At 37.9% G+C, this 11871-nt stretch overlaps 1 protein-coding gene across 1 annotated transcript in view; it reads right to left on the bottom strand.

Annotated features, from left to right (window-relative positions):
- Positions 1 to 11871, bottom strand: part of SLC10A7 (solute carrier family 10 member 7) — a 158348-nt gene that overhangs the window by 48444 nt on the left and 98033 nt on the right. Inside the window, exon 7 of the mRNA XM_026867003.1 lies at positions 2138 to 2173. Within this exon, the coding sequence (XP_026722804.1) occupies positions 2138 to 2173 (36 nt within the window). The remainder of the gene's footprint in view (positions 1 to 2137; positions 2174 to 11871) is intronic.

The following is an 11871-nucleotide window of genomic DNA, read 5'->3' as shown; positions in this document are numbered from 1 at the left end:
AAAAAAAAAAAAAAAAAAAAAAAAGGTTTCGGCAGTTCGGCAGTCCAAATCAGACTGACAGGGTACAGGAGCAGTGTTTGCTATCCTAAATACCTGACACTGGATAAACTAAACCTTCAGAGAAGGTGGACGTCATCTCAGCAAGATGTGCTGCTGGGCTGACCAGAATAGCTGCTCTTCATGTGTCAAGTCTTCAGCAAAGATCTCGAGGAGCTTTAAATATTTATATAACCCAAGAGAAGTCCTCAAGTTTTTGGCTTTGTGACAAAAAAATGCAGCTTTTGTAACTCCCCCCATTCCCAGACTAGTTTATCACTCCAGTGAAAAAATAACTCATGCGTGTATTTTACTCAAGAACAGCAGCTCCCGGTCATGTTACAAACCGCACAACAATTAATGTGCATTTTACACACTTCTCATACAAGTGTCTCCAGGGCTGGCAGGAAGAACAGACACATACACTGTGCCTTCCTGTTCTTGCACACATAAAGTTTTACCACCTCTTTTGAGAACTAATAGTGAAAACTGCAATTTATGGGACAGAGTATCCTGTTATCTGCCCATAAAGTCACCAAAGGAAAGATCTTTATCTTGCTTGAAAAGGTATACAGATCATTCCTTAACATTTAAATTTCTACATAAAATGTCCCTTTTGGCTATGTAGAACACCAAAACTCATTGAGGTATAGCAGGGTGAAAGTTGCCAGTGAGATAAAGTAAAAAGAGCTGAAGTTTCAGTCACCTGTAAACAAAGGCACAAGTCTCTGGATGAATACCTGTAAAGAAACACATTCCATACAGGATGGAATAGGACAGTAAAACAGTGAGACAGACCATCTAGAATCAACATATTGATTCCAAGTGCAAGAATAAGAAAACACCCATTTTTCTTAGAACAGTTATCTTTTCCAACCTACAGTAAGTCTTTGGTCCCAGGTATATCAAGAAAGCTTTGCTGGTGTGTATTGATATCTATGATGTGGTCAAAGCAGTTCTTGTGTAAACATAGCTACATCAGATGAATTACAATTTGATGTAGTAAAACAAAACTCTACCCACACAGCTTTACTGAAAGCAGTAGTTGGTAATGTTACAGCCACTCTCACAGCACTGTTTATCCCTGTCTAGTATACACTGCTATATTTGTACATAGCACTGTGATGCTTAAGCATTCTTACAACAAACAGGGTGCCAACTTGCACGTCACTTACAAATTGTTTCAGGCTAACTTCACACTCCCCTTTCCAGGGTTCTGGCTTACATATAATGCAATTAGTAAGATAATCATAAAAGACACTGTATACCTCTCCTAAAATCTTTGAAGTGCTTCATGCTATTTCCCTGCTCTTCATTAAGCCACAGTCTTCAGTAACTTGTACCATACCATATCATTTATGCCAGCAAATCCTCAAGCACCAAGACCTCCTACCTGACAAGGGACTTACTAAAGCACCACTACCCATCTGTTAAGGCCTTTTCACTGTACACTGTCTAATACCCATACCTTTATAAATCATCAAGATAAAACTTAGTCTTCTCCCTTTTCTTCTACCATGAACCAAGGCCCTGATTGAAGACTGACAATTGAAAAAGAAATCTTGAACTAATAGCAATGAAACAGCCTCACATTTAGTGATACACAGGTGTTCCTGTAATTTGTCTTGCTGCTGCTGCTATCTCACTAACCTCTACCACAAAAATACCCATGGGCTTAGTTGCCCAAGAGCAAGGCTCTGTTTATTTGAAGAGTGTCTTCCCAATTGGCCTGTCATCCATTTTGAACCAGTACAATCTTGTCCATCTCCTGCATGTGAAAGCTCTCCAAGAGATCTCCCAACTGAGTATCTTACTTGGCAAGCATTTGTATTTTACCCAGCCTAATAGCATATGGCTTTGTAATTCTGCAAGAACAACAAGGCTTGGTCTTCTTAGAATGAGGTGAAGGTAGTGTTTGCAATCATTGTGATACACTGTGATTACCTTTCTGGGAGACAGCTTATTCCAAATACTGACCAGAAAAAAAATCTTCCTTGTTATTAAAGTGTTGTTTAATCACACAAATTTATCTCTTAAATATATAGGTCTAATAGGTGCAAGATTACCCAGTGAAAAGACATCTTAAGATCGAGATACTTACAAACAGCAGAAGCAGAAGTGGAGTTATAACAATGCCCTGGAAGAAAGAAACAAACAAACAAAAAAGCTTGTTAGTCAGGGAAGCAGAATAGTCTTTACTTCCTTGTACTATAGTGCATGGAAATACACAAACATCATTCAACATCATAAAAATTAAGTAACAAGAAGTTCAACTTTGCTCTTCGTTGTGTATGTTCTTTAAGATCTGTACGCTGATCATTTTATAAACTATACTCAGTACAAAGCACCTTTTTTTACCTGCAGCTTTCCCCATTTTGCACCTAAGGCCCTCTATTCTATAAGATCTGATATACAGAAATATAGAATGTTTATTTTAAAAGACGTATTAAAGCTCTCCCCTCACTGTGCTCTATCTTAACTTCACTACACTGCTCCTCCTTAGGGGGACACTCGTGATCATGTCCCATGCTACCCAGTCCCAGGTCCTCTTCTGAGCAAAAGCCGCATCAACCGTGATGAATTAGATGTCGTGACTGTGTAATGTAAACGGATATTCCCCAAGGAAATGAGCTGAGATCTCAAAACTCATTTCACTTGATTAGACTTCACGTCTCACTGGTAGAAGGCAAGTCTTTCATCTAATTTAATCACACAGGACCACCTCAGCTTTCCACATCCCCCAGGCAGATGCAAGCAAAAAGATTTGTTGTCTTCACTGACAAGGAGCAGGTTTAAAGCTGATGATTGGACAAAACAGAGGATTTTAAGTTTCATGAGAGCAAACTTAAAATGAGTTGTTTGGGTTGGGAGTTAACATGACATGCATCAGTTTCATAGCTGCAAATAGCAATTCCCCATCATCCTTCCATCTGACTTCAATATTTTATTATTGCTCAATAAAATGATTCTATCATTTAATGCATGCTAATTCACAAAGCTTGCTCAGAACCTCTCTAAACCAAGACTATTCTTCATCTAGATATGTCTCAAAAATAACTAGTCTTTCAGCTATTCACAAAGTTTATTGCTTAAAGGACAAAAGTCCTAAACTTGCTCACATTCATCTCCAAGGATGCTTATTTTATGTTTGTTTTTAGCTCCAAGTGAAAAACAACTGAACAAAAAAAAGCAGTTGTCCCCTGCTTTTCATTTAACCTTAAGTAACACAGCTTTACTTCTATCTTTTGGAAGCTAATTTGAAGAAAAACCTTATATGACTGGTTTTGTATTTGCTTTCTGGGTCCAAAAAAAGTCATGGATCCAGACGGCTCATTAGGCACCGAGAGTTCTATCGTGCTCTTAAAACAAAACACAACAAGTAAATGTCACAAATGATAGCAGACAGGAAGGATTGAGGAGGCAACAGTTAAGCTGTGCAACTTGAAGACTCTGAAGAATTAAAAAACATATTTTGAAATAAATAATATATGCCATATCTGACTGCCCCACAGCCCAGCTATCCATAATCATTTATCTTTTTGCAAATGTCACAGCTGAGATAGATCATAAAACACTAGAAAGAGAAGTAGAAGCAATAAGAATTGCTTCAGGGAGTCACTCGCTGTTTACAGGGAGGCCTAAACCAAAATGCAGGTAACAGTTATGAAGAAATATAGGTGTTCAAGTATACCAGCTGTAGAGGAAGAAACAGAAGTTGAGGAAGGGAGAAGACACCAAGAGCTGAACTGACACTTGCACACAGTAGCATCTATGATGCTCAGAATGCAGAACTGACAGTAAGATCTATATAATGTATATGCAAGAGTCACTCCATCAGGATGACCAAACTTCAGCTTTTATGTACTACTAAGAACATACATGACCGAGACTTTGCCCTTCTTCCCTTTTCCCCATTAACCACTACGCTGCACAGCTCACGCGTTACCAAGTGCCTGAGTATTCCCTAAGTATCCCATAATTTTGGGATGGCAGAATACTACTACAGCAGGATGCCACCTTCATACCTTTGCATAACGAAAGAGGAGCATGGATGGAGTGGGAGGTGATGCACCAAAAACATCCTGTATTCCAAATAAGCACTGAGTGTAGGGAGAAGAGCACACACTGCCAGCCAACTCTCATTTAAATCTGAAGGAACTCACTGATTCAGCACCATTAGTCATTTCTTATGCGCTTTATGCCTCAGTACGTTTCACAGCACTTTTATACATTACAAAAAAACCCCCCAAAAACAGCAAAGGTAAAAAACCAAACCAAACAAAACAACCTTCCCCTTTATCTTGTTGATAAATAAAGTGCCCTTCCTCTTTAGGATGGGATCTGTGACTTGGTATATATTTGCATTAGAAGCTTGGCGATGTTAACACAATGGGCAACAGTCACTGCTAATTCAAAGCACATGTCATAAAAGGAAACATTACCTCTGTGACAGTAACACTTCATAATTCTGTAAGCGGAGAGGAAGCAAACCCTTGTGTACATCATAAATAGATTCCTGACTGAGCTTGTTGAAAATCTAGCATTCAGAAGGTCAATTCTAGCAATTCTGTACAAAATTTTGCTATTAAACCTGGTGATCTTAATAATGAGAAGCGAGTTTCCCGTTGCCTCACCACAGAAAGGATTTACAAGGTTGAATTTTCCCATTTGCAACACAGACACAATTCCCTGGGAAGCTAAACAATTACCTGCCAGAACAGACAAGTTCATATTAAAAAAAAAAATAGATGCTGAATCGCAGTAATTTGATGTTAATGTTTCATTTTGATAAGGAGAGCCAGTCTGAAAAACCACAGGGATTACATTAAAACCAAAGGGGTTTTTTTTTTAGTCAGTAGTACTGTGGTGACTGTGATAGTTTACAGGTGCAAGCAAGACAAGATTTGTTAGGAGAGAGAACCTGTTCCTAGACCGACTGGTGGAGTTGGTAAAGAACAAACTCTGGGCACACGAAGCCCGTTTATATGTTACCTGAAAACACTGGTGAGCTTTTATGTGCAAAAGCTCTCTCTTCAGGTTTCTGTTTCAGACGTGAAGAAGGGTTTACATGACGACAGTGTATCTGACTAACAAAAGGTATTGCCCTTCCCTGCATACACTGCCTTGCTTCAACACAGTACCCCTTCATTAGAAACGTGCTCCTCAATATGCTCATAAGCATTATGTATCTCAATTCGTACTCACTAAAGAATAAATATAGAGAGTACATTGAGTCTAAAGCCTACCGATAGAAAATACAAACAATTATTTAGTTTTTTGAAGGCAAAACCAAAATCTGATTCACTCAATAAAGAAAAGGTGGCAGAAAACACAGTTTTCTACACAGTTCAGCTCAGGCACTAGCAGAGACTTCAAAAAGACAAGCACATTATTACACTGGCAGTGTGGCTGCTTTCTAAGACTATGACAGGCTGAAAAGCACAAAGAAAACTAAAAATTGAAATAAAGACTATCTTTTCTAAGTCCATTGGACACTAACACCATCAGAGAGGAAAAAGTAACTAAATTTGACTACACTTTTCCCTGCCTTGCTTCCCAGGCAAGTGCTGTCAAATACACGGTGTATGGAGATAAACAGATTGTAGATTAGCACTTCCAAGCAGAAGCTGAGCATCTGCCCTTGAGAATCCAAGGTCATTACACAGTTTTAGCATCTTCAAAGTTTGGGTGGAGTGTTAAGCTTTCGACTGCTGCCCACAATGGAGCCAAAGTTGTAAAGTGACTGCCGTTTGCTATCAGCAGAAAAACTTTCAAGAAATCCATTTACACCTCTGATGTGAAAGACTGACTGAATATATTTCAATGATTTTAGTGGAAAAGGAAGAAAAAAATCTCAGACTGACCTGAGACACTGATACAGCATAGGAATCTGAATAGTCATTTACCTACAAACACATTTCTTTTTAGAGTGAAGATCATGAAACATGTCTTAATTAAGAGAGGTTAAATACAGGTTTGTGTGTGCAAGCATTCCATAAACATAAACTTCCACAGCAAAGATGTACTTGGAGATGCATTTAATTATTTGCCTTGTACAGATAAAGATTTTAGGTTTTCTATAAGTTTCATCCAGTACAGCATTGCTGTAGAGCAGATATTAAAACGTGTTTATTCTCCAAAAGAATATGTAGAAACAATACATGTAATTCGTTGCCAAACTGGACAGCAAAAGGAAATAACAGTGGATTTGAAACTATGATGGCAAATCATTAAGAAAGAAATTATGCAAATAGTAAGAGGGAGGTGGGCACAGATCCAGAGGGACACATGGTAGAAGACGAGTAAGGATTATTGTAATGAGGCATGAAATACATGTGAACTTTCCTTTCTTTCCTTTACCCACAAATTTCCCAAGCAATTTTTCTTCATTCTTACAGGTCATCAGTATGACACGCATGTGGCAATTACTCATGGAAAAAACCTTAACCAAAGTCGCATCTGATTTGTCTTAAGAAGTAGGGCTAGAATGAAATAAATATGTATTTTCTGAAATCAATTATCTATCAATTATCTACTCATGCTTACTACTACAGATGTTCCTGAATGCTTCATCAGAGCAGGAAACAAAAGGAGCAGAAGTGTAAGCAACAATATGTTGTAAACTGAGTAAAGGAAACTGGGCAGCATTTCCACTGCTCCTGATAGGGTAAGATGTAAGAAAAATGGCTATAAAGTCTAGATAATTTCATCAGACGACAAGCAGAAATTATCTGAAACTCCATCTTCATCTGTGTACAGTGGTGTTTCTCACATGGTTTTATTTCAAGAGTCACTGGCACCTTTTAGAAAAGAAAGAGCAACCAAATAAAACCCAGTCTGCCCCCCCGGCTCCCAAAGAAAAATCTGTGCAGTTTTTTAGATTATAACATCAGAGATAGACCTAACCTTGAAACCTCTATTATTTCTAGTTCTTCTTATGTGCTTTGTTTCCCTACTTTAGTGCTTGGAAGTGTGTTTTGAAAGTTGGTTTTTTTTTTTTTCTTTATTTTGTTTTTGTCAAATTTGCAGACAACTTTATGTTTTACATTTCAAAAAGAGAACACTGCTGCTAGAAAAGTACTTCTAGGTCTGAATTAGGTGTGTTTGTGAGCAACAGATATCTGGTACCAAAGTTCTACAGAAAACAGATAAACATGTTCTCAAAAAATCTGGTACCTTCACAAAGGAAAAAAAAGTGGGTTCTTCTAAAGGCCAAAAAGCTTATAGTTCAGTGTTTCAAGAACATGATAGAGATTTATAAAGACCATGAGAGCACTTGAAGCCAACTCTCAGTCTATTCAAGACTTCCCTCTCCCCTCACCCCTTAGACTGCTCACAGCTCCACAATTCCCCATCACAACGTGACACCTGTGTAAAACATTACTTATTAGCTGCAATACCACATTATGCATCCTCTTGAATAAACTGATTTAAAGTATAGTCTATGCTGAACTGCTTTGCAGAAATTTAATTTTAGATATCATATAAAGGATCACTCCTGCTGCTGTAACAGGGTTTTCACAAACCTGGATAACCAGCCAAAATCCTCAGAAGTAAGTTGCCTTCTCCCTTCTTCCACCTGTCCCCACTTACCTTCTTTGAAACTATGTAGAACCCCTCTTGAGAGACACCACAGAACAAGATAAAAAATGCTGCGCTAAATACACTTACTTAGTTCCAAACCAGAAGAGCAAAAACCACAAAAAGTCAGGTTGGGACTAGGCAAGTTCTTGTGAAGCCACCAGTATGCACTGAGTGAAGAGTGGTCATAACTGAAAAGAGCCTGATAACAGGGTTTCGAGTCTGTAACTGAAATTACTTGGGAAACATTTCAGTGCATTAGTATTTGGATCAAATGGCTGCAGGTACCTACTTGAGACAACCTTTTTCTGGGTTCTTTAAACAGTTTTTAATATTTGTGTAAGCATGGCTATATGAACTATGCTCTGCATTTGTTCCTACTTAAAGACTACACTGGAGAGGACAAATTTTTGTTGAAGGAGATTTTGAACTAGATTTCCACAATAAAATATACGTTTTCCGCTTTCAAACTTTGCATCCACATAAGTGACATGTTTGGTTTTACCTCTTGCAATCTCAGAGATTAAGTTAGAACTGCACTTTCTGGTGTGCTTGTAATTTCAGTCATTGTCCCATGATACAACTTCAACGTCCCTGTGTTGCTCCCCTGTGGACATCACAGAAGCTCCTAATAACAAATAATCTCTTGTCTTTTGTGTTCAAATTTAATTATTTTCAAAATTATTTCAGATGCAAAACACGGGCCTTTAAAAGTCTCCTACTATACATCACATTTCTGTCAGCTACTCGTACAGTGACATTGCTGGTTCTGAGAAGGTTTGTACAACTATAGGACTACAAAATAAAACATGTAATTTAGCTCTTTTTTTTTTCCCTGTTTTACATCAAATGACTGATCTGAATTCTGGGAAGAACGAAGGCCTATGAATTGATGCTTTTTAGGACACTAAGTCCTAAATACACCCTAATACACCCTAATACACCCATCCTCCCCAAAATAAATAATAGAAGAATCTGAAGAGATATTGAAAAGAGCATGAAGTTAGTCACACATTTGTGTTAAATTCATAAACACTGTAGAACAGCCAGGCAATGAACTACAATACAAAACTGAAAATACAATTCTATGTAACCTTAATTCAACTATAATTATAAATAAATACCACAACGATAGCTTCATCTCATCCAATTAGGTGAATATTGGATTTTTAATAACAAAACTGTAAAATTAGAAGTGATATAACAAAATGGCTTTTGCTTTATCAGAGGGGAAAAACCAAACCAGACTTCATATCATCTACTAGATTATGCATAGTACTTTGTGAATTGTTCCAGAGTTCTAGACGTTGTACCACCTGCTCTGTTGTGTCAACCTAGTGGCCTCTACTATGGGAAGGGAAATAAAAAAATAATAAAAAAAAAAAAATTAAAAGTCATACTAGCATCAGATTAACAGTAGGAATCAAAATCATTTCCACTATTTATTAATAATTACTAGTTGCAGATGTTCCCCTCACACATTTTATGCAAGTATGAAATCAGAAGGGAATCAAAAGGAATGTAAGCAGACAGAATTCGGTTCTTCCAACACAACAGAACCTAGAAACTAAAAACCAAAGTGATCTGAACCATTGGCAGTAACACTAACTACATTCGTCACATATTGTAAGGAATAAAAACAAAAGGAGAAAGCATTTTTTTCAGCAAGGTTGAGGTTCCAGTATCAGATTGAGAGTTAAGCCAAGAGTATGAAAAGAGGATTCCGGGAAAGTAAAACTCCATATAAACCTAGTTTGCCTGGCTTCCCAGCAGAGGGCATCTTCAACACATTAGAAATTTTCTTCTTACACAGCAAAAGAATAGTTCAGAACACAGCAGTAAGGATCCTGAAGTTTTAAAGGAACTACAAAAACTTGGGTTTCACAGGTGATACTGGGATAGTGTCTGGAATGATGCATAAAATACAACAAAAGTCTGAATCAGTGTTGGAAATGAGTGCTTCCATCAAACATCCTGAAACATCAGAACCTCTCTCTATATTAGCAATATTTTAAGAATAACTAAATGAAATTCAGTTAGATGGGAGCTGTCTGGCAGAGTGTGGAATAGCTCCTACAATAGGTGTAAGGTTGCTGCTCGGGTAACTGCTTCTGGCCATATTTCCCAAGTGCTGCAACCTCCTGCTACTGCAGCAGCTCCACAGCGCTGTGCGTGACAGAGGAGATTTTGGTGGGCCTTTGATCACGTATCTGGAATGGGATCAAGCCATATCCCCCACTCAAACTTGTAACACCTTCCTGTAACTTTTAGTTGTCTCTCTCTGGCGCAATACATTCAAAGTCAGCTGTCTTGTTAACACCTTCAGTGATGATATCGCTGAGCCTGTAGCTCCAACTGTTTCCCATTTCCTCTTCAGTTGTTTTTGCTGGACATTGTTCCTGGACTCAAGACTTTCTTCCTCTCCTTTACCTCCCACTTCAATGAGAATCTTTTAAAACTTCCTCATACCCACAATACTTCACCTAATTCCAGCTCATTAAACCATTTTTGTTCCTATTCAAATTTCTTTCTCATGCAGTGTCAACAGAGAACAAGATCGCTATAATTCTGTATGTCAACATAGGAACTGAACTTATACACTGTCATTAGGTGGGCCTTCCATAGCAGAGGCATAAAAGGGAACTTCGCAGTCATCAACACCCATGCATTTTTGAGAATGATCCCCTTGTTTTTGCAAAAATCACTTTGGCACAATCCTGTAACTTCTACAATGCAGGCACGTTCCCACACCATATATCATGACCTCAGTAGGACTGTGGAGGAAAGATGCACAACTTGCAGGATTAGTATGTCTGTAGGTGTAAGCATGGCCCTTTCTCGATTAAGAGTTTAATGTATAATAAGGATATGATAAACTTACAGTTACATGCTTTGGGGTGTATGCTAAGTGCAAGGTATGTTAGTGCAGTGTGAAGGATGCACCACAATTTCTTCTTTGTTTCGTATGTGGAAAGTAGACATGAAGTAACATACACATTTTAGAAGAAAAGTTATTTTTCCACTTAATCTTTAAGTCTTTTTTCTTGGAGAAGGCATTTACAAAGGATCCAAGTTTCTCCCGTATTTGGATCGATGTCGAGTAACCAGCAAATGCTAATTTTAATTACTAAGAAAACATTAACTAGCAAACCGTGCCAGCCTCAGCACCTGTGCTATCACAAAAAACATTTGGCGGTATGAAGGGATTGGCACACTAGATGGTGCTGTGGGACCTTCCAGGGAAAAAAACCTCCTAAAACAAGTTGTTGTACTGTTAAATTAGCCATATAGTTGATTCCTTATTTTGAAACATATTTAAAAGTCCTGAGTCACAAGAGAAACCAGAACCCCAGAAATGGAAGGAATACACTAAGCAAACATTCTGCTTTGAGTGACACTGCTTTATAGAACAGTTAAGTGGCACCTCTTCCACAGCAAGGGTTTCTCACCTCTCCTTCCCAAAGCAAGAGAAAGCAGTTTTTACACTCTACACCAGTCTTACTTCACAGGGTTCTACATGTAAAACAGAATTGCACCAGTGATGTCCGAAGTCAGAGATCTGACCAAGCAAGGCCTCTGTGTGAAGCCCTTTCCATCCTTCCTTGTGAGCTGGACTTAAACACCCTCTATAGCACTGTATTTTATTCTGCCAAACGTTTAAAAAATATTTTAACTATGAATTAACTTTTCCTGCTGTGACAATCAGTTGCATGAAAGAAATAGAAGGAAAAATTACAGAAACCTGTGAGAATATCTATGACAAATACTACAGCAATGAGCAGTTATAAGCAGTTATCAAAATTGATTCTATTTCTTTCTATAGCTTTCCTTGTAACTGAAAACTATTTAAGTAGATGAGTTTCTTCATAAACACACCATCAATATATGAATCAAAGCGTGTTTCATTTTGTTAACATAAACACTATGTTTAAATAAACTCCTATCTCCCTCTTTTTTTTTTTTTTTCCAAGCCAAGAACCTCACACAGTGCAAGTATAAAAAACACTGTGCAACACCTCTTTGACATATGGAAGAATATAAAAACTTTATAATGGGCAGGAGTGTTGTGCCAATAAAAACCTATAAGGATTAATTATGCAACAGTAATAGTAAAACACCTTTTTAGCATTGCAAAGGTTTCTTGGGACCTACTATGCAGAAATATCACTTAAAACATTATCACTGAAGTGCTGGCATAATTCTCACACTTACCCAAACCGTGGGTTTGATCTGAAATGAGGTACACCCCCCCCA

This window comes from Athene cunicularia, unplaced genomic scaffold (assembly GCF_003259725.1).
Source record: "Athene cunicularia isolate RWA unplaced genomic scaffold, athCun1 SCF_1, whole genome shotgun sequence".
Taxonomy (NCBI): Eukaryota; Metazoa; Chordata; class Aves; order Strigiformes; family Strigidae; genus Athene; species Athene cunicularia.
Note: the sequence above shows the minus strand (reverse complement) of the source record. Positions and strands in the feature narration are given on the sequence as shown.